This window comes from Rousettus aegyptiacus, unplaced genomic scaffold (assembly GCF_014176215.1).
Source record: "Rousettus aegyptiacus isolate mRouAeg1 unplaced genomic scaffold, mRouAeg1.p scaffold_m13_p_17, whole genome shotgun sequence".
Classification (NCBI taxonomy): Eukaryota; Metazoa; Chordata; class Mammalia; order Chiroptera; family Pteropodidae; genus Rousettus; species Rousettus aegyptiacus.
Window position 1 is genome coordinate 21,675,607 of NW_023416292.1, and position 23,308 is coordinate 21,698,914.

The 23,308-nt window shown below is 53.0% G+C and overlaps 1 protein-coding gene across 7 annotated transcripts in view; it reads right to left on the reverse strand.

Moving 5' to 3' along the window:
* Positions 1-23,308, reverse strand: part of POU2F1 (POU class 2 homeobox 1) — a 94,308-nt gene that overhangs the window by 32,693 nt on the left and 38,307 nt on the right. For 5 of the 7 annotated variants that reach the window (XM_016148547.2, XM_036234697.1, XM_016148548.2 and 2 more), the window contains one exon: positions 8,169-8,234. In XM_016148547.2, coding sequence (XP_016004033.1) covers positions 8,169-8,226 — 58 coding nt within the window. In that variant the 5' untranslated portion in view covers positions 8,227-8,234. Of the gene's footprint in view, positions 1-8,168; positions 8,235-11,091; positions 11,098-11,267; positions 13,529-23,308 lie in introns of those variants that run through there. The other 2 variants (XM_016148546.2, XM_036234698.1) reach the window with 2 other exon arrangements.

Here is a 23,308-nt window from a genome sequence, read left to right on the forward strand (position 1 = left end):
GGAAGCGACCGTCCGACGGCTCAGGTGTGGACACACGGCACTGCTGTCCCCTGTCCCTTGCTCATCTCACATTCCAAGCGCCCCCGATGGCCGCGTGGGGGACGCACGGTGGCCTGCGCGGCAGGAGGAGGGGCCTCCGCCTGCAACACGCCTTCCTGAGGAAAGACCAGGACCGAGCTGCGACTCTGAAAGCCCACGTCATGGGCCCTCAGGGGGGCTGTAACGCGGAGAGGGGGGCGGCGAAGCCTGCGAAAAGCTAGACCCGGAATGACGTATGACATGACCCGCTGGTTCCACTGCGGGGTACACGCCCCAAAGAACTGAAAACAGGTCCTCCAACCCCAGGCCGCTAAGGCTCAACGGCCGGACGCGGGAACGGAGCATGGCCCTCAGCAGAGGGACGAGGACCTGCCTAAGTCCCGCCCGCACCTCGGGGCGCCGCCGAGCCGTGCGGAGAGCGAGCGCGGACACAGCCCCGTGGACGGGCCCTAAGAACACTGTGCGAGGTGAGGGAGCCGGGCCCGAGCCTCTTGACGTGACATGTCCAGAAGAGGGGCAGCCAGAGAGACGACGGGGTGGTGGGGGCCGGGGCGGGGAGGGCGCGGGGAGCATGCGCTCGGGGGGGACAAGCTGCCCTCTCTGGGGGTGACGGGAGGATTTCAGAGCTAGGCAGAGGTGGCGGGTGCACAGCACTGTGAACGCCCAGATGCCACTGAGCCGTCCGCGTTAAATGCCTGCCATCACGGGACACGCGCCTCGGCCGGGCTGCACGAGCCTGCAGCCCGGGGCCAGCCCGACAGCGCAGCTCGGACCGCCCTCCTGCCCCGCCTGCCTCGCCATCCGCCACAGGCCGAGCCACGTGAGAGCCACCCCGGGGGCCTCTGCGTGAAGGCGCGCGCGCCTGGACCCCGGAGTTCGTGACAGCCGCTCTCACGCCTCGGCAGCTCTGCAGCGGGCAGGTCTGCACTGCGATTCCATCAGTAATGAAAACCGTATTACACACTCCTACTTCAATTAAACCTATAAAGAAAAACGTGTATTCTTCGCAGACTTCTATTTGTCAGTAAATATAAGGCACAGTTAAATTTACCAACAATAGCCCAAATTCGGATGTCCTAATGGAAATAATGACCTTCCCTGTGCCTGTCACATTACTTGGACAGGCAGGGACAGACTCTAAATGGAGTTCACAGAAAGCCAGGTGGCCACAGGGCACAAAACAGACAACAGCTGAGAGGCCTTTGAGGAAGCAGCGTCTGCTTGTGCGTGTGTGTGTGCGTGTGCGTGCGTGCAAGTGTGCACAGGCCCCTTCTGGAAGTGAGCCCTCATAAAACGGGAGGAATCTGGGACGATGACGAGCCGCGTCAGCACGAAAGCAAAAAGCACGCGGAAGCCGATGCGGCGGAAAGTCCCCGCGCGGCTGCCAGGAATCTCCACTGCTCTTGCCCTGTCTGCTGGTTCCTTCAGCAACGGTGCAGCGTGCGAAGCTTTTCCACGCCCCCTTAACGACTGCACCATCGGCGGTGCCTGGCGAGCGCTCCACAGAGGCTTACGCGCGTGGAATCCTTAGGTCTGTCTAGATGCGAGGCACGATTCAAACACATTTCCATCAGCCTTATTCTCAGCTGTAGAAAAACGACGTGTGACCTAGCAGCCACTGGGACAAAGCTTTCCTCGATAACTTAAACATACTGCATAAAGAGTATACTTCGAGGAGCAAGAACGCTCTCATTCTAAAATTCTAATTGATATTAACTTTTTTTGTGGGCAAAAAAATTTTTAACCAAACATTTACTCTGCCTCCTGACCTAGTCAAAGGCTCCTTACTCACCTTTACCTTTAAGACGTGAGCTGGTGACATGGTGGCGGTTTCCTGCCTGCTTCAGAAACACAAAGAAGTCCCTGAAAAGCTGCAGTAAAACTCCTCATCCTCTGATTTCATCTGGTGTCGAGACTGCCAGCTTGAATTAGGGCCCTCCGCTCCCCATCCTTCTTATACTTTCTATGTATCTGGATGAACCACCTACTCCCAGACTTCTTTACTGCATTCTATTCTCTGGATTCATTTCGCCAACGTCACAAGGCCATCCCTAACTGCCTCCCAGAGAGCTTTCATACGGTCCTTCCTCCCTAAAAACTTATCTGTCACCATCGCTACATCTATCCACCTCCTTCGCTCTCCCGTTCCTCTACCTTAAAGGAAGGGGCGGGGGATCTCGGGGACGTCGTCCGCCAGAGCTCTGAAGCGCACCGCCCCCCTCTCCTTGTGACCTGATTCCTGAGTCACCCACACCCTCTTCACCCCTCCTCCCCCATCTGTTGCTCACTCCTTTAACGAAAGGACAATCTGAAGTCAAACACCACTCTGTACCCCTACAGGTATCATAGTCGTGGCTTCCCCCAAACACCTAAACCCCGCAGGCCCCGGCGCATCTCACTCTACAGCAGCAGGCCTCCCCCGGGGGGCTGGGCCTGCTCCGTGACACTCCACTCTGCAGGGGACTCGACACCGGGAACAACGGTGTCTCCACCCGCAGCTGCAGACTGCTCTGGCCAGCAGGATGTGACGTGGCCCACACAGCGCGGGGCATGATACGCTTAACATGACAATCACAGCAACGGCAACGAGCCTTGGGAATGGCCCTGGATGAACACACGTTCAGAAGAACGGCCCCCGAGTGTGAAACCTCCATGGCTCTGCTGGGCTGTTGGGAACGTCGCGGGGGGCTGCTCCCCGTGAGCGTCCGAGGCGTCTCCCGAAAACGCTAGTGTTTCATGGGGAACTGTTTTCCCAAACCAGTGTCAGGACACAGAGAGCCCGCGCCAGCACGGAGCGGCGAGGCGTGGGGCCCGATCTTCCGGTGCTCCCCCCACCCCCCCCCCGGGGAAGACGCTGTCCCACCCCGCTCTCGCCGGACGCAGTTCCCTAACACCAGCCACGGCGCCCGGGAGCCCCACAGAGCAGCACGTCACCGGCTGCTAGGAACTTCGGAGAGCGTTTTGGAATCTATTTCATAAGTGTATACTGAGTCACGTTCATAAATCTCTTTGACTTTTTCAAAAAATTGCCAGAAAGATAATAATATGATCCCGGGGGGGGGGTCATCTGAATGAAAAATCAAGTGAATAAGCATAAGATAGAAGGGTCTGATGCTATCACAGTTCAGGTGAAAAAAGACTAACATTTAATTTACTATAAACTCGATGAATCAACAGGTAAGTCAGTTGCTTTAAAATAAGTTTACACATTTCAAAACAGTTAATTATCAGAAAAAAATAACATTTTATATTTAAAATGTTGAACATGGTATCATTCTACTTTCACTGATTCTAGAAAAGGACAGCAATAAGCCAGTGGTGGTGGCGGCCACGCTGACGCCCGAGGACCCGATACGCCGGCTCCTTCTGGGCTAAGGGACACGGGGCCTGGGAATCACATGGCGTGATGAGACCGTGTGAAGGGGCCAGAGGGACGGGCCTCCCCGGTTCTCGCCGCTCCCCTGCGCGCGTCTGCGCCCTGCCCGCCTGCGAGGGCCGGTCTGAGCTCCCGCTTCTCCGAGGCCTCCCGGAACCTCCCGGCTGGACGCGACTTCCCCGCACGCCGAACTCGCACGGACTCGTGCGGGCCCCTCACGAACCCTCAGGCATTCTCTGTGAGATAAATCTCTTGAGAACGAAATCGGTATTTCAGTCCACTTCGGGGATCCCACTAGGTACAGAATCTTACACGCTGCAAACAACACGTGAGGAGTAACGGCCCGAAGAACAAGAGTTCGGTTCTGCTCCCTTCGGAGACCGCCTGACTCCTGTCTCGTGACTGAGCCGCCGGTCTCTGACCTGCCTCTCGCGGCCGTTTATGGGTTAAGTGAGATCATCTAGACGAAACGCTCAACACAGCCAGTGGATTTCAACAAAAGCAACAACTATTATCATAAATTATTTTATAATAAATCACTTTATAATGAACGTCAAATAGATGGAGAGGACCTCGGACTGGGCAATGGGTCCCAAAAGCTCCCATCTAGAAGATGAGGAAAATCACTTTAATCTGCGTTGCTCCTGTGGGCAGGTTTTAAAAGAACACGGACAACAGAGCCGCGCGCCGGAACCGGCCGTCTCGGGACCTCCTGCGCCTCCCGGCGTGGACCCCGGCACAGGGCGGGTGGCCACCGTCGGGAGCACCGGTGACGGGGACCGGCCCTCTGATTAAAGTGAACCGGGCTTTAAAATCTGTCCAGTGGGTCTTAACATCAAAAAAAAGGCTTTGGTGTTTGCTACCATTTATGAAACTTTACACAATTTTTGCTTTTCCAACTGTCACCTATAACACGGTTGATCGGATTTCATTCGGGATAGAGCACTGTGACCGGCGGAACACTGGCCACGCGAAGGTGGCCGCGTACTCGGCCCCGGGAGCTGTGGCTGGCGACCGTGCCTGGCCGCGCGGAATCCGCAGGTCCGGCCGAGGGTCCCGGGAAGGGGAGATGCCCCGCAGCGACCTGCGGGGACCCCGTGGGGTCGTGACGGTCCATGAGAGAGAGGAGGAGGCAGGAGAGCCAGAGACCCTGCGATGACCGAACGAGGGGCCGGCCTGACGGGTAGACACAGACAGGCGGACAGACAGACTAGAAGACGCTGTATTCTGGCTTTGAAGGGAAGGTGGCCATAGCCCTAGGAACACGGGGGGCCTGCAGAAGCGGGGAAACGGCCGCTCCCCAGAACTGTGAGATGGTAAATCTGTGCTGTTTTACAGCCAGTGACTCCACTACTCGTTGGTCACCCCCAGTAACGGAAATGAAGCGCGAAGAGGCTCATGTGCCACTGTCCCCCGCAGTGTCACCCTCAACAGCGAAGAGGCGGAAGGGGCCCGCGCGGCCACCGGACCGTGGCATCCGCACGCGACGGAGCGAGCCTCGCGGACGCGGCGCACGGCGAGATGCCGCGGGCACACGGCACCGGCGCCGCGCGACTCCGCTCACACGAAGCGTCCGCGCAGACGGGTTCGGGAGGCGGGGGCCGGGACGAGGAGGGCGTGCGGCCACTGCTCCCCGGCGGCCGCGCCCTCGTCCCAAGTGCCCTGTTCTGAGAAACGTCGCTTCCGTCCCGCGCGTCTGGAGGGCGTTTCTGTGGAGGGGACCTCGTCTCGGCAAAGCCGCCGCATCTCCCACGGTCTCCGCCCGGACCGGACGCGGAGCCGCTCTGCGGGGGCCGCGCACCAGGCCGGCCCGAAGCCCACGGCCCCTCCCTGCGGCCCGAGCCCGCCGCTCAGCCAGCGCGTTACTCTTATCTCAGTCAGGTCCTTAAAAGCAACTATGTGGAAACTCGTCTCCTCTGCTTGCGGCCTGGAGCCCGCTCCATCCGGTGTCCCGGGCAGTGGGCTGCGTCCCTCATCTGTGAAAGGGACACGACGCCGACCTCGCGGGAGTTCCCAGGGGCCGATGTGAAGTCTGCGTGGCGACGCGGCCGGCCGCGCGCACTGGCAGGAACCCAAGGCCGAGCGCTGCCACCCGCCGCCACCGCCCGCCGCCCCCCGGGACCACCGCGGCCGCTCCACGAGAAACGCGCGGGGCAGGGAGGGCCCAGGGAGGCAGCGCCGCTGGCCTTCCCGCCACCGCCCGGCCCCCCGGGCTGAGGAAGGGGCCTGCCTGCCGCTGTGCGTGTCGAGGCCAGCCCCCCACCTGCCCCTGCAGCCCGGCCTCCTCCCGAGCCGGGGCTCCCTCGGGCCTCTCCTCCTCCAGTCCTCCCTCCCTGGTGGTGCCCTGCGCCTGGCCGGCGCGCGCACGCAGAGCTCCTCACGGCGGCCCCTTCTGTGCCTCCTCCTGAGCCACCGCGATCCCTCTTGATCCCGCCATCTGTCCATCTGCGTCTTCGCTCCATGGACTGCTAACTCCTCAAAGACGGAGGGCCTCTCAGTTCCCATGACGGCATCTCCTAATCACGCCCAGCACGGTGTTTATTCTACATACAGGACAAGCACTTATCGGTGACTAAACTGACGAACCTGAGCTACAGTCACCTGCGGACACATCAGGGCTGACAGACGTGCACTGTCAGATTTAGCCGTGCGGCTTACACCCTGGCAGGAGAAAGGCAAAGAAGCAACACAGCACAGTCTTAAATAATTTCATGATGTTCTCCTTAAACTATCGCAAATCCAAATTTTTTCCAGGAACGTTTAACACTTTAGTCATCCGCACAAAAGTATTCATATATTCCTTACAATAAAACGCTCCGCAGGTCTGTTATAGGTTTAAATGGAAATCCACTTGCAAGCAGGCAACCATCTGAACACACTGCAGTTGTATACCAGACGTACTGAACACGGCGATTTCCTGCGGAAACTAGAACACAACGTGTTTGGAGGTCCCTGTGCTGACAGTGACGTCGGCGGGAGGTACAGCCGGGGTTTCAGCCACTCCCGAGTGATCGAAGTGCGTTTCCCACGGAAACAGGCCAAGGGACCCGTGAGACCGGCCGCAGGGGCCGCAGCCAGAACAGACCTCGCCCGGCTCGGTGAGCAGCTTCGGCTCCAAACGCAGACAAGGTGCAGCTTAAATTTTGCTTCATTTTACTGCAGTTTGTGGGAGAAACCTCGTGCAGGGAGTAGATCCCGACCTTGCCCTTAGTTCCTGGCTGGTTCTGTGCGCCTTCCGATTCCTGGGCGTGATGCCGCCTGCCTCGCAGGGCTGTCGTGAGGATACGTGCCGCACGCAGTGCACCGGCCGCAGGCCCGGTGGGTGGTGGCAGTGAAGGCCCTGCGGCGGCAGACCCCGGGGAGAGCACTGTGGCGGGCGCGGTGGGCACCCCGCGACCACCCTGTGGGCCAGCTCCGTCTCCCCTGGGACGCGCCCCAGGCCCGGGTGTCCTGTGCTCTCCCCTGGCGTCTTAACGGGGCGACGCACCCGCACGGGAGACCAGCGCTCCAGAGCAGTGTGGTGGGCGCAGCGGGGCGGAAACGACGGAGGGAGGACCGTCACCCAGGGCAGAGGACCGGACGCCGCCCTCGCCGCTCAGCAGGCACCGCGGCAGCCCCCATGGCGGCCTCAGGGCCATCTGAGAGGCCTGTTCACACCACAGGGCGCGCGAGCCGGCTTCGCAGAGCACAGGCGCGCTCCGGACGAAGGGTAACAAGCGCCTCCAGGGACAGAGCAGCTGGGAAGAGCGGGCAGGAGCTGCCACACCGGTCCCACCGCCTGCTTCAAACTAGACGGTGCAGGGGTCCGGGGGCGGGGAAACGAGGCCATCTCCAAGGGCAACTCTCGTTCCTGCCGTCTCCCGTTGCCAGGCGTTTTCTAATGACAGGCCAAGGAGGCCATGCTCTCGGCAGGTGCAAACCTCGCCCACTTGGGCCCTGCCCTCCGCGCACCCTGCCCACAGCGCCCTGCCCTGCTGGGCACTTCCATCCCTGCCTTTGCCGGAACCCGGGGAAGGCCCGGCGCTGGCAGGTGGTGGCGACACGAGTCAACGTCGTCTGAGCCCCGCGCTGAGGTGGGGGAGGGGGCCGTGGAGACGATCCACCGGCATGGACTCAGCTTGCCCCTCGCGGGGCCTCCGTTTTTGCCCTGATATTAGTTTTCTACTGATAGAGGGTTTAATCGAGTGCAATTTAAAAAATTACTAAATAAAAAGCTGCATTAGAATTAGGTTTGTTTGAACTATCTAGCGACATCAGCACAGCTTTACCGTGCTGCGGGGTAGGTAAGAGTCACCATTCTGCTGGCGCCTGTAACGAGAGGGACCTCTCTCTGAACAGCTAGCGTGTGGCTGGCATGTGTTTGACATTTCTCCTTTAATGCTCGGAATGACCTATGAAGTTTGCTGTTCCCATGTTATAGTTGAGTACATAAGTCTCAGGAAGATTGGGGGACTGCTTGACGTCACGCGGCCAGCAAGTGGCAAATCCGTCATTCGTACCCGGACCACCAGACCCAGAGGACCGCTCTCTGCAGTTCTCAGACAGACGGCAGCAAAGACGACGACGCGGCCTGCAGGAGCAGGTCGGTACCGTGAGCAGGGACAATCCCACTTCCTGCCGGCACTGCATTTTATCTGACCAATCGATACTGAAATTGGTGTTTATCTGCCAAACGCGCGTCGCGGCGCAAGGGGAGGCGCTGCTTTCGGCTGCATCAGCCCTGGCTACACGCTGCCCGAGGAGGGTCTCCTACCTGTGCTGCCGTCTCCGCTCTCCAGCGACGGTTTACTGGCTTCTGACGGATTGTTCATTCTTGAGTCTGCAAATAGATAGGAGGTGAATGAGGTTTTTAAAAACTCGAGGATGCGGTTAGGGAGGCGAAACTGTGGCAGAGGAAGGGGTTAAGAGTATCGACCAATGTTAAAGTCCCACAGTTCAAGGAGACAGCGTCAACCCTGAAACATTGGAAACTGCAAATTATCTGAAATCCCTGAACCCTGACATGACCCACAAACAATCTTTGTAAAGAATCTTAAGATTCTCCCAAAAAAGATAACAGAAATCTAGCCTAAAAAGTTTATAACAGAGTCTGATATGTAAAAGGGACAAATACTGTAAAATACGAAGCTGGGGAAGCGCCTCACGAAGTGAATGTTGTTTCCACGTAAAGTTCCTTCCATTAGCAAAGAGATTTGTTAATTATGCCCACGACAATCCACTGAAAATCTTATACTAGACTGGACAGTAACTCGACCTAACAGAATAAAAGAGCATATCTAAGAAAAATGTCTCCATCCTTACTCTCCGCCACAACTGGACACGTGTCAAAGTGAGACTATGTCGAATTCACATCTCAGTCGTAAGTCCACACAGGAAGTTGTACCACAACGCGTAACAGACGTATCTAATCACTTCAAGGCTGAATCGCACCAACGCCCGCTTAAAAATTATCCTGCCTTGATAACCCAAATGAACCTGCTGACGTGGGGTTCCACCTCTCAGGGTTATCTGTTTAATGAAGATATTTCACAGTAAAAAGGTTTTCGAGCACCATTAGGATCCCGGAAGACGTGTGGGAGAAGGGGCAAGAACAAGTCTGCTTTGCTTCCGCCTCTTCCAAAGGGTAGAAACGAAACGTGCATTAAATGTATTTTATTCTACTGGTACTGCAAACTCAAACTTAGCAAATTTATAAACCAAACACGCTTACTGTCAAGCAAGTCCCGCCTTTCCCTTCCCACCAGGCTAAGAACCATTTATTACTGGTCAAATGGCTGGTGGACAATAGACACTTAACTATGTTACATTTGATTTTTTTGACTGAAGAGCACATTTAGTCATCTGCTTAAACGCTTGACTAGGAAACCCAATCGCGAGAAGTCCCGCCAGGCTGCGCGCCAACGTCGCCAGGCGCACAGGGTGAGGAAGCCGCGGGACCCCTCCCATCAGCTTCGCGCCCCACAGGAGGCTGTGCGCCGGCCACCCGGGCACCTGCGAACGGAGCCCCGCCTTCCAGGCTCACGCGGTTCTGGCCTGTCTTTGGTTTGTTCCCCAGATGTTCAAAGGGCGCAAATTCTTATGTCTTTGGCCATAAATGAGGGCAGCTCTACAACTTCCTCCACCCCCGCTGTCCAGAAAGATTTACATATCATCTGAAAGCACACCACAGTTTGAAAGGAACAGGTGTACAACTTGGTGAAAATCGGCTTTCTGAATGACATAACCGAAATCTTATGAAAGTCAGCAGACATCACGGCGATGTAGTGAAACACGACATTGATCATACACACTGCTCCATGTGTCCTTTACGATGCATTTTAAAAGCAAGTGGGAAAAATAATGACCCCATTAACATTCGCAAAAAATGATGTTTCCACATACTATAAAAAGAAAGTAGGCATAAATCTTAACGAGCTATGAGCCTGACCTTGTATGACTCATATCCCAATTTCCACATCCATAAATTAAAATTTATGTAAAAAGTATTCTACGTGAATCTTCTAAGGATTTTCTATTGAACTGTCAAGAACTTCAAAAACATTTAACAAAAATACTTCACACGTAAAATAAAAAGTAAAACAAAATTCTGTTTAAATATTCAGTTGCTTGAAAATAAAATTTCAAATTCTAAAATATAATACTAAAAATATGTGAAAAGGGTGCTTTCCTCTCCTTTCCTGAATTCCTGGCCTAGCGGGCGCAGCAGTCACTGGGCGGCATGGCTCGGTGCTGGAGGCGGCTGCCCCCTGGCGCGTGTGCTGACTGTGCGCCTGAGCTGACTGTGCGCCCTGTGTCTCAGCGGCTCCCGCCGCATTTCTGACGTGGGCTTCTGGCTGGACTCACAGTGCCGTACGGGCCTCGCTCCCCGTTGGGTCCAGGCCGGCCCTTCTGCCAACAAATTCAAACCTTTTCAGAACTATCATTTTATCCCACCCTCGTGAAGGGGATGGGGGCAGTCTCGATTTTTCAAAAGGGAAAAACGACGTGCAGGGGAGGAGTCATCTGCACTGGTTCGTAAGATACCAAAGCCCTGGAGTCCGCAGCATCCGACCCTCCCGGCGCGACCTGCAGAGGTCTGGGCCGCTCCGCACACACACAGACAGCACTCCGCAGCGCGGCCACCTCGGGGCCGGCCTCTGTCTGCACACCTGGGTGCCTCTACCTACTTTAAATCACAGTCACCAAAGACAGTCTGAATACTCAAGCCAGACAGCCCACTCCCTGAAACCTCGTTCTACAGGGAAACCTCTAAAAATAGGCTTTCCGAAACTTAAAATTGTTCTCTAAAAAGTTTTAAAAATAAAAGCCCAACATCAGCCAAAATTTGAGAAGGTACGAAGAGTCTCTGAAATCCGGACACTGGGCACCAGGGGGCCCGCAGCTTGCTCCGCTGGCGCCCAGGAGGGGCTGTGGCCACCTCCACCTGGCTCTCCACCAAGTGCTCTGGTTCTTGCAGGAGACCCTGGAACTAAGCATGCAAAGCATTTCTGTTAACATGTGCATTTAGGTGAGCCTTAGACCTTGTTTCAGATTTGGAGTGTTTTTAGAACTACATGAAATGCTCCCAAAGGAAATTTCCAAAAAGCGAAAATGTCCTCCATTCAAGTCGAATTCTAAATCCACACAATTTACTGCAAATACCCTCTGAACCAGAAGAGCCCGTGGCAGGGAGGGACCTGCTGCTGCGCACGCTCTCCGCCCCCCCCCCCCCCCGGGCGCCTTCCCCTCTCCCCTCCCCCGCTGGCTGCACAGGCGACTGAGCACTTGTGCTTAGTCACCCCCCCACCCCCGCCCCACACACACACACTATTTCCATATTCGAGCTCGGAAGACAGAGCTGCGCCGTACCCACCTCGAGCGCTGTCGCTGCAGTCCAGCATTGCTGGGAATCTTCCAGGGGTTCAGACAGTGCAGAGCGAGGAGGAGCGGGCGGCGGTTCGGGGTGGGGGACAGAAGGTACTACTATTTCTAACAAATCTAAGAGAACAGGGTGGGAGGTGGACCGTGGATTAGGGGGAGAAGCGACATACAACTTCAGTTGCACCATCGCAATCTTCAACTGAATAAGGAAACTTCGGTTGCTCAGAGGAGTTTTAGTCTCTCCTACCAGCTAGGACTGACATTGTCAAGGCAACTGAAGCATGAAAAGTTCCCCTTTTTGTAATAAAATAGAAACAAAGATTGCAGCTGGCAGTTTCCATAATGAAGCTTAATCAGTATGCGCGTGATTAGGGCCTTATGCAAATCTCTCCTCGTTAGCACAGCAGCCAGCACTTTGAAGTCCACGAACAATTCATTTACAGAACACACTGAAAGCACTCCCTGCATAATTTAAATCATTGCATAAATATTTATCAGTCCATTTGCATATTAATTGGCAGTGCATGAAGGGAAAAATTATCTCCTGAGTGCCAGCATAATAATTAGGAGGATAAAATGAGATTTCTTCCAATGGCCTGGCTTCTCGGACCTAACTTGAGATACTGCCTGGGGAGGAGGGAGGGACAAGAGACAGAGTTCTGTTAAAATGCCACTGAAATGACACGTACAAATTAGAAACAACTCACAGACTTAAGCACCTTTAATCTCATTCCTGCTGGCAACAATGACTTCAGTAATAAGAGGATTTGCAGAAACCTTTCTACACAATCCAAATAATCCCAAGGAAACAATTAGCAAGGTAGAGGCAGAACACAGGGCTGTCAAGATGGTGCCAGCCCCTGACTGATAGGGAATTTTTCCAGTATCGCGGAGGCCGTCAGAGGGGAGTCCTGCTTTCCAGCAAGGCAGCCAGGATCTATCTATAAAACTACCTTTGACAGTATGCAAAGCCCTTCTGCACAATTCTTCTTTATGCTACCGAATTAACCGAACAGATTAGCCCAGCGTCGCACGTAACGCAGTGGCCTTCCCTCATCAAACTCGACCTAAAGTGGGAGACAGATTGTTACAATGGCCCATCGTGGGCCACGGGAACTGTGGAACTGATTAGTATCTCACGTAAATTTGACTTAGTGGATATGAATATCTATGTGTATGTATAAAATCCTTTCTAAACGATACATTTATTCAATTTCAAGTGAATTTACAAGGTAAAACATCAACCCCAAACTTTTGGGGCACTGTGATATGACAACGTTCCATTCTAATCGTCACAGACAATTCAAGAGGTTTATAAAAACCACACGACGCAGGCTCATGACCTTTCTTAACAAGGAGGAGCTGGAGACACAGAGAGCGGTGGCTCTTCACCCAGCGTCCGCCAACAACGTGGAGTCGGTTTGAAACAGGGTCGCGGACGTGGAAGCCTGGGCGCCTGGATCCGACTCGCGAGGGACAGGCTGCGCCTGTAGGGCCGTGGTGGGCACGGGGCGCGGCTACGGCAGCGCACAGGACGGTGCCCAGGTCCAGGGCGCCGGCCCGTTGCTGCGGGCCTTCACTCAGAGCCAGTCTCCGATTCTCAAAAATATGCAACTTTTGCGACGCTAAGATTGAAATTAAGCTCAACATGCAGATGAGAAAATGAAAGATGAGATTTTTATAAAGACCTTAAAAAGACTTCCTTGCAAGTAACAGCCAGGAACGAAACCGAAAACCTCTCTCAACTTTCAGGTCAGCACCGTGTTCATAACGCTGGTTTTTCTGTTCTACAAGGTCACAAAGCGCACAAGGGAGCTTCTGGGGGAGAAGCTGAACGCCGCCATCGCCCCTGCGAGACGGGCGCCCCTTCCCTCTCTGAGCCCCGATCTCCCCCTCCATGAAGCGACAGCGTCTTCTCCGGGACGCAGCCGTCAGGGTGAGCATGATGTCCCCGCAGGCCCCTCAGACTGGACCCCGGGTGGGGCACGAGCGCCCTGCGCCGGGGAGACCCCACGACGCGGGATACGCGCGGGACGGCCAGCAGGAGCACCTATTCTAGTCAATCAGTAACACTTTGTAGTAAAACGAGCAAGAATACATCACAGGACAGAGCGCGAAAGTCGAACGGGTTTCAAGGCAGAAAGTACTGGCCTGTACCAGCTCTCACTGGGGGGCAGATGAGGAGGAATGATGACCGCGACCAGGACACGGCGGGGGCCGATGAACGACCCTCGCCCCTCGCCTGCCTGCACAGAGCTCTGCGCCGGCGGCCGCACTGGCGGCACCCCCGCGGCGCCCCGCGCCCCCTCCGCGCCGCCCCAGGGACCCCGCCCGTCTTCTCTCACGCCAGTGCGGCCTCACGCTGCAGCTCGGGATGTCGCCGCCGGAGAGCCACACGGTCACTCCCAGTGCAACCGCCTCCCCCTCAGCGGCGCGTCCCAGGGGCCTCTGCCCAGCAGGGCCCCTCACTCTGTAACGCTCCCGGGCCACTGTCCAGAGAAAGACCCCCGCCCCTCCACTGCCACATTCCCCGGTGTCACTGCAGGGAGAGGGAAGGGGCGGAAGGCGGCCAGAGACGGAGCCAGCCGGGTGGTGGGGAGCCTCGTCCCGTTAAGTGGGGAGGGCGGGAAGGCCCCCTTTCTGTGACCCTGGACCCAGGCTCTCTGCACACTCTGCGGGGCAGGTGAGGTGCTGGGGGCGGTCCAGGCCTCTGCGGCCACCACCCACTGCCTGTGCTGGCCTCGCCAGGACACAGATCAAAAACAAGGCAACAAGCAGCTTTTCTCAGTTTCAGATGTTCACTGCCGTCAGCCCTCTGTCGGAAACATCAGAGTAAAACTTAACCCAAAAAAAGAAACACCTTTAAAAAAAAACACCATTTCTGGTAAATTTGTGGGATTGCCAGTCATTCACACTTCAGCATGAATTAGTCCAATTTAATTGCTTTCATTTTAAGTCTAGTTTAGGAGTTGACATTACATAATGATTGTTGTTCACTGAGAAAGAGGACAATAAATACTCTTGTAATCTTATTTCATAAAAGGTAAACTGAGGGCTAGACATGCCTCTCAGGTCACTTAGCTGTTAAGTGGCAGAGGAGTGGGGGTGGGGATGGGGACAAAACAAGGAGGCATCAAAAGAACTAAGTAAAACAAAAGACGCGGGAACTTACCCCATTACCTGAGGGCTGCAGTTGGACGGTGGGTCAAAAAACTCAACTTAACCATAAAACCACCATGCACATCCCTCAAACATGTCGCTTTAATGCGAGCGCATAAATATATGTTCATTCACTAATCTTCTGATATTGGACCAAAACCTTAGCTTTCCGTTTGGACCTACTCACTGAGTTTCCTCTCCATCCTTGGACAAATCACACCTGTAATACATACTCTCATACTTCCAGTTTCAATTTCTTTAGCTTTGTTTTTTAAGCTTTTCGCATTTTTCCACTGCACATAATGTGCATAGAATAAATATTAAAAAATTCAAGAAAAGTTTCAAGAAAACAATGCTCCTTCCTACATGTGATGCACTCTGGCATGTTCTAATACGTTTTATTAACTGCTGACTTCAACCTACTAAATTGACTTCATGACCAAAAGACTGAAAAAATACTTTAAAAATAGGGCAAGAAGAACTTAAAAGACAAGTGAAGTGATCTGGATGCACAATCTTTTTATTTTTTTTCTTTTAGCATAATTTATCCCTAATAAATTTGAACAGCTCTCTTGTTCAAATCTTTATTCAACAGTATTTTTAGTAATTACCCTTTATTAACTCTTTTCAAAGCATTCAAGTTTTCACGGAAACATCATCTTTCTTTTCCTACTCTTTTCCTGGGTTTATACGATAATTACTTAAATTGCCTAATTAAAAGCAGCAGCTCGGCAGCATGAAGGGGCTCGGGAGCGCGGCCGAGTGAGCCCTGGTGAGCGCACGCGCCGCGGGCCAGGCGCTGGCCTCGCGCGGGCCTCCCGGAGCCGGCCGGGCCCCTGGGCCGCCCCGGCGCTGGTCAGCGGCGGGCACCAGCGGAGCTGGCCCGCGTCTCCCCTCTGCCCGAGCTCTCTTACATGTCTGTGGCCACGTCCGTCGCTCGCCCACTGCTCCACTCGGGGCCCTGCGGCGAGCGCGGCCCTGCGGAATGCGCCCCCGCACCCCCCCCCCGGGGCGCTTCGGCCTCGTGCTCCACTCGCGGGGCCCCCAGCGGATCCGCCCCGCCCGGCCGATCGCCCAGGTCTGCACTCCTGCAACCGGCTCTTCATCCCAGCCGGCGCGCTTCACCAAGGCGCTGATGCCACGCGTTAGCGCATCGACGGGTATTTACCATGCTGCCCGGCACTGGGACAGAAACCGGGGCCACAACTGCCGAGCCACAGAACACTCGCGACTGAACGGCGGAGAGAAATAGTAAACACGCGCCCAAATAAGCAATTACAAAGAGTGAAAACTCCGCCGAGCAACAATCCGTGACCGCAGGACTCGGCCGGAGGCCGAGACTTTGTCCGGAACCCTCACCAACGTGACAGTGCTCCTGCTTAAACAGCTGGAACGTGGCCCTTCCTCGGATTTCCATTTTTCAATCCATGAAAAACAGGCTTTTATTTAAAACCACATGCTGCTTTCATTAGTCCCAATTTTTTCTGAACTACTCTGTTTTGGTTTTGATATTGGTAGTTTGTCTTCTATCTCTCAGGCTTCGTGAATTTGTGTGACAATATAAAGATGCCAGGGGTCTCAGAGTTCTACGTGCGATGCGAAACTTAAAGACACATTCCTCCACTCAACTAAAACGCTCCTCAGATTCCTGGACGTTCCTACTGTCTAATATTAACAGTGGCATTCGCTCCATGACATGGACGGACTCTCAATCTGCCTAAAGTCCTCTTCCTCTCAACTCGTGACAAGGCTACCTCTCCTATAAAGACAGGCTCCAAAGCTATGGCCTCAAATCTTCATTCTCCTTGTTGCCAAATAACTACTTGCTCCCCTGATAGCCTGTGGCAATTGTAATATCCCTCTCTGTTTTAAACTTTCTACTTAGAACAGTTAGAAATCCACAGGACTTTGGACAGACAGGTCCCATGCACCCTTCACTGCATTTCCCCCACTGGTTCACTCTTGCAAAGCCAGGAAACTGATGCTCGTATGCAGTGTATGTCCAGCTCTATGTCGCGTTACTGTCGCGTGCAGATTCATGTGACCACCACAGCAATCAGCGTACGGAACTATTTCATCACCAAGAACTCTCTCCTGCTCCCCCCTCCAGCTATCCCCAGTTCTGGACGACCACCAGCCCGCCACCCGTCTTCGTCATTCTGAGAATGCCGGACCAGCGGGATCACACGCACACGGCCATTCGAGGATGGCGCGTTTGATTCGGCATAGTGCCCTTCGGGTTCATCCAAACTGATGTATGAATCAACAGTTTATTCCTTTCTATTGATGAACAGTATTCCACGGTGTGGAAGGACCACAGTTTGTTAACCATTCACCTACTGAGGGATTTTTTTGGTCATTTCCAGTCTGGGGTTATTACAATTAAAGCTGCCGTAAACATTCGCATGTGGGATGTACAGCGGGCCGCACCTCCCACACTGGGGGGAACACCTGCCACGCGCACATCTGACTAGGGGCCTCACCTGTAGCGTGTAAAGCACCTGATCGTTCTCTCTGGGGCACACGCACGCAAGGGAGGCTGCTTGGTCGTGTGGCCAGTGCACGCTCAGTTTCTAAAGAGATTTCCAAATGCTTTCCAGACCTGCTGTGACACTTTACAGTCCCACGAACGATGCACGGGACATCCAGTTTCTCCAACTTTACTCCAGCATTTGGCATTTCCATCGCTTTGTACTTACCTGCCCTGACAGGTGTGCGGCAATATCTCATGTAGGCTTAGTTTGTAGTTCCCTAATGGCTAGTAATTTGCCATCTATATATGTCTCCTTCGGTGACATGTCTATGCCTTTCTTTTGGATTTTCTAAAAATGTCCATTTTCTAATGGATTTTTTTTTAGGGTTGAGTCTGAAGATTTATGTATTGTAGATAAGCATCTTTAATTGGATATGTGCTTTGCAAATATTTTCTCCCAGTGTGAAGCTTGTCTTTTCATTCTCTTAACAGTTCTATAGTCTGATTTACCAATTTTTAATTTGATGGACTCTCCCTGTAGTGCCGTCATGTTTTAAAACTGTTCACCAAGTCCTACATCTGAAGACTGCCTTGTATGTCTTCTTCCTAAAGTGCTGAGGTTTAGGTAAGGATTTATATTTAAATCATTTGTCAAAAAGACTATCTTTCCTCCACTGAATTGCTTTTGTTCTTTAGGCACAAGTCAGTTGGCTGTACTTGTTTGGGTCTATTTCTAGGTTTTCTCTTCTGTTCGATGTGTTAATCACTCCACCAATGCCCTCAGGCTCGATTCCTGCAGCTACATCGCACCTCTGGAAATCAGAGAGAGTGACTCCTCCCACTTTCTTCTTTTTCAAAATTTTGTTAGCTGCCCTGGTTCCTTTGCATTCCCATATTAATTTTAGAATAATCGTACCTATTAAAAAATCTTGCAAAGATTTTGACAGGATTTGCATTATCATCAATTTGGCTTCTCCCGGCAGCATTTTGTGGCTGTCGGCATACACGTCCTGAACAAGTTCTGCTGGATTTAAACCTAAGCGGTTCATTTTCCGGTCACCCCTCTAGGACAGGGCTGCTGGAAGTGAATTCTCCTTACTTTCTTTCGTCTAAGAATGTCTAGATTTCCCCTTTATTCCTGAAGGACTTACTTTGCTGGACACAGACAGACTTTGGGATTCTGAGCTCCTTTCTGCCCGATGCCCCCTGACCCCGGGTTTCTGCTGAGAAATTCACTGTCACTGACCTTGTTTTCTCCACACGCAAGGCGTCATTTCTCTTTCACTGTTTTCAAGATGTTTTCCTCTGTCTTTAGTTTACAGAAGGGTTATTACGATGTGTCTCACACACTTCTTGGGGTTTATCTCGTCGGGAACCTGCTCCTCTTGCTGGGTGTGTGGGTCTTCAGCTCCCGCCCTTCCCCTGCCCCTCCCGGGGACCTTCTGGTGTAGGTCCCTGAGGCTCCGCTCACTTACCTGCTCTGTTTTCTCCTTAGTCAGACTGGGCAATTCCCAGCGCCTTCCTCCCTTCCAGGCCGCCCGGCCCCCTCCACTCTGCTGTGGGCACCGCCGCCGAGTTTTTCCAGTTACTGTAGTTTCTGCTCTAACACATCCGTTTAGTTGTTTATATTTTCTAATTCTTTACTGAGGCTTTCTGTTTCTTTGGCGAAACTTTGTATTTTATTGTTTATGTCCTTCCTTTGTACTATTTCGATAACAAAATTATCATGGAAATACTTTTTAAAAATTATGAATGTGAAAAAGTCACAAAAGCCAGCTTGAAGGGTCTCCCATTGGTCAAATTTTGGACAACCGGGACAAAATAAGAATAACGAATTATAACTATGACTCATAGGAATTCATGAGCCCGCAGTGACATAAACAAACACGGAGAAGAAAAAGCTTTTTCTTATAGTACAATGCCAAATAATGAATATAGAAATAATGTCATTAGAAAATAACACTTGGAAACCATCACAATAATAATAATTTCAGCCAAGAAACAACAACTGCTAAATCTAGTGGGTGAAAACGTGATAACAAAACCTTAGTTTCCGTACAAAATATTCACTAACTGCAGAGGGACGAAGGGCAACTTACAACTGGAGGAGCCTGGTAAACAGTGCCGTAGTCAAGTAACCAGCGCTGACATCACCAGTCAAGGGACAAACCAAACTGCGCACCCCCGAAAGGAACGAGCGCGCGCGACCTCTGTGACTCCCGCCAAGGCGCACCTGAGCCTGGTCCTGAGAACTGTCAGACAAACCCAAACTCAAAGACGGCCTACGAAACGCAGTCCTCCAAAATCAAGGGGAGACTCGGGTCGATCCCGCCCCGGGAAATGCTAGCGACGCGGAGACGCGACGCGGGGCCCCGACGGAGCCTTCCCCCGCGAAGGGCAGCCTCGGGACAACCAGCGGAGCCCGCACGGGGCCCGCGGACTGGCTGAGCGCACGGGGCGCCGGTCACCCCCGCGTTTTCCGTCTGTACTGTGGCTGTGTAGAAGAATGTCCTTATTTGCGGCAATGACAATTATGCACCAAAGTATTGGGAGTTCAGGAGCGTCAAGTCAGCGACTTAATCTCAAAAAGTTCGGGGAAAAATTTATTCTTGCAACTTTTCTGTAGATATAAAATTATTTTAAATAAAGAGAAAAAACAGCAAAGCAAAGGGAAAAAATCCACAACGACCACACGTGTTTTCTGTTGCTGCTGCCCTAGCAGAGCCTTACCGTCCCCTCCCCTGGACACCGTGACCGCGGGATGTGCATCCGTACCAGCGATGCCGCAGGCTGCACGGACGATCCGCTGCCAGAGCTCGCGCGGAATCTCTGCACGGTGCTCTGAGGGACATGGCGCGGCCCGCCCCGCCCTTCGCAGGCCTACGCTGCGTGAACGGCGTCGGAGTCCAGCCCGTGGGGAGCCCCCTCCCACAGAACTCGTTTATCATCCAGGGAAAAAGAGCGTGCAACCTCTCACAACCAAAATTAAACATTTTAGAAACTCAGTTAATTTCAAATAAAATCTCCCCAGACGTAAGACAATGCTAGAACATGAACTTTAAATGTGGTGTTACAGATATTTCGTCATGTGCTTTTAAAATGACTACGTTAGTGGCCCCACAATGTGATATTTCTACTTAGGGGCCCCGAGCAAAGCACACAGCACCCGCTATGAACTGTGTCCCCCAGACAGATGCCAAAGGTCTAGCGGCGCTGGGCCTGTGACGGCGGCCTTACTGGAAGTCAGGTCTTTGCAGATGATCGAGGTACGAGGAGGTCGCGCGGATGGGCCCCAATCCGCACTCATGTCCCTATACAACAGACACCTCGAGAGGGAAGAGGAGGAGAGGGGCCTGGCGCAGACGCCCCGCACGGCCCTCAGGGGGCACCGGCCCCGCAGACACCCCGACCTCGGGCTTCCAGACTCAGGCAATAAAGTTCTGCTGTCATGGTCTGTCACGGAGACCCTGTGAGCGAACAGCGCCTCTGGGCCCGAATGTCCTGCTCACTGAAACATGGGGACACTTGACACACTGTATCTCGAGGTTGCTTTAAAATTTAGAACTTCAGCTATTTTTGAAATAATCAGGAATCATAAAAGTGATAGTGGTATTATTATAATCTCTTGATAAATACTTAGTAAATACTAGCGAGATTTTTCTCCTGTTACAGTAAAAATTTTTAAGTGACCCTCTTGCGCCCTCCACGTCTTCACTAACCCACAGGCCGGGACGTCGCCTTCCCGCACGAGGGAAGGACAGAGCGCGAGCGGCGTCGGCAGGACCCGGACAGGCCTGAGGCGCACGTTTGTTTTCTTTCCTTCTTTCTCATCTGTTGGTCCTTAAATTACATTCCTTAAGAAGCACACATTTTCTTTTGGGAACATTTGCAAACATCGCTCCCTGGAGGAACGATCGGCGAACAGAAAGCTGCACACGCTCCGCACGTGCACCTTATCAGGCGGAGACGTGGGAGCCCCACGAGCCGGCCGCGCTCCTACCCGTGACCCTCGAGTTTTCTTCCACCACGCCCCCCTCAATTAAAACAGTGTGTGTCGTGGGGGGGATGGAGGGGGGAAGAGCACATAACGTAAGATCTACCCTCTCAGCAAATTTTTAAGTCTGGAATACAGTATTTTTAACTATGGTTTTCTGAAAACTTAAAATTCGACATCTCCCTCACTCTACCCCCCAAAATACCAAACTACGATGCCCCTCTCACCACGGAGGACTCTACGGCAGTCCCGGGCAGCTGGATTCGGACAGGTGCGGAAATTCACCGGCACTGGCTGACCCCCACACTCTGCCGCGAGGCCCCGGGATCCCGGGCAGGGGGCGGCGGGCGGCCTTAACCGGCGCGGGCTCGCGGCTCCGTACACCTGCACCACACGGCTGCGTTTGCGTGGCCGAACCGTCCGTGTGACCGGTGGAAGTGGGCGCACCTGACGGCGCGGCACGACTAACGAAGCCACCGATGCTTTCTGTCACCGTCCTCGGTGCCATCATTGTTTCCTGTACATGAATTTTGTTCCTAGTTATTTCATGAAGCTCAGAACCAAGAGCGTCAGTTCAACGGTGCGAATAAAAATCAAATATGTAAATAGTTCAAACTGCCTTCTTAACAAGGGGTTATTTTTGTGAGAGACGGGGATCACGGCAGCTTACAATATGCACAAGGCCGACAAAGAATCTGCCACGATTCTCCAAACGTGCTCAAAAATTTACTAAGACATTTTATTACATATGCAAAAGCAACTGAACTCTTTCTCCCTTAGGAAAAAAATGTCTGACCTGTATATACTTTAAGTTCTTAAAGAGAGAATTTTTTAAAAATCATTAAATTGCAAGAGCATATACGTAAAACAAAACAAAAAGCAGTGAGACAGATACGCAAAACAAATGTAAACTTCAGTACCGCCCCCCGCCCCAAACCCTCCAGAGCAGAAACTGTAACAAATAAGAAAACCCATCCGACCTTCTCCTTTACATGGACGTGGTGGTCGCAAACTGCCAAGCGCTCTCTGGCAGTCCCCTGGCACATCTACCGGCCTTTCACTCTTTCGAAATTCCCAACTTAAATTGGATGCAAGTAAGACAGGTGTGGTCCTTATAATAATAACCCAGCTAGAGCCTACCGGGTTTCCATAGAAACACGCACAGCAGGCACTGGCAAAGAGTTCGTGAGGGCCTCAGATTGGCGGAAAAAGTTTCAACACTATTGAGTGAAATAATAACTGTGGTACGTCAGAAAAAAACAAATACCAAATATATATACATATATTTGCTTGAAACACGAAGCAAAGTCACGAAGCACCCTCCCCTCCTCCTTCGGCCCAGCGGCAGCACTGAAGTGTCCGTGAAAAGGTACAAGGAGCAAACTACCAAACGGCAACTATTCTTTTACTGAAGAAATGTATTTTAAGAGTGTTCCCTGTGGGTCACTTAATGTAATAACCAACATCCAGAGAGTGAAAGACAATACAAAGTCCAATCTAAATAGCAGTAAGTGCTGTGCATCTTTTTCCTCGGATAAATCCAAGATGACCATTTGTTAGTTTTGTTGGAAGTTAATGTTTTACAGTAGTGATTCTCGAAGGGCAGCACCTGGATGAGCAGCCTGAGCATCACCTGGGAACTCATCAGAAACGTAGAGTCTCGGGCCCCGCCCCTGACCAATCAGAAGCTGCAGGGGGGGCCCAGCGACCCGAGTGTGCGCAGCGCTCCAGAAGACCCCAGCATCAGAAGCTGCGGGTGGGGCCCAGCGACCTGAGTGTGCGCAGCGCCTCCAGAAGACCCCGGCGCACGCTGGGCTGGGGAACCGCGCTCCGCAGTGCGAGACTTCGGCGGGGACGGGCAGGAAACAGACCCGGCGCTTCGTCTCACTCCTGGGCACGATGGGGAGAAACTTAGTTAATTCCTCAGTTAAAATCTGCTCAGCGGCCTCTATGTAGACACAGATCTCCCCAGAAATCCAGCCCCTCCAAACGCCCTCCAGAGACAGACTCCGCCTCTTAACTTTGCCAAATCAGGCTATCATGTCGGGGGTCTCGCGGGGGTTCCAGCCTCTCTTTGAAAAATTCTGAACGAGAAGTTGATCCTCTTCTTGCCACGGCTGAACCCTAGTTCAGGAAAACTGGGGACCAGATGACCTGTTAAAGAGGCACTTACCACACGTGTGTGCGGGTCACGTGCATGACCCTTGTCACCGAGCCCTTCGCTCCCCGTGCCTCTGGCACCCGGGCTTACCTTCTGAGTTCTTCTAGTGGAGTATGACGGAAGGCAATTCAGATTTTATTTGTCCAAAAATGTCGTTTCATCTTTATTCTTGAACGAAAGTTTAGCTGGATAAAATGTTAAGGCTGGTAGTTATTTTCTCAGTGTTTTATAATTTCATCATCTGGA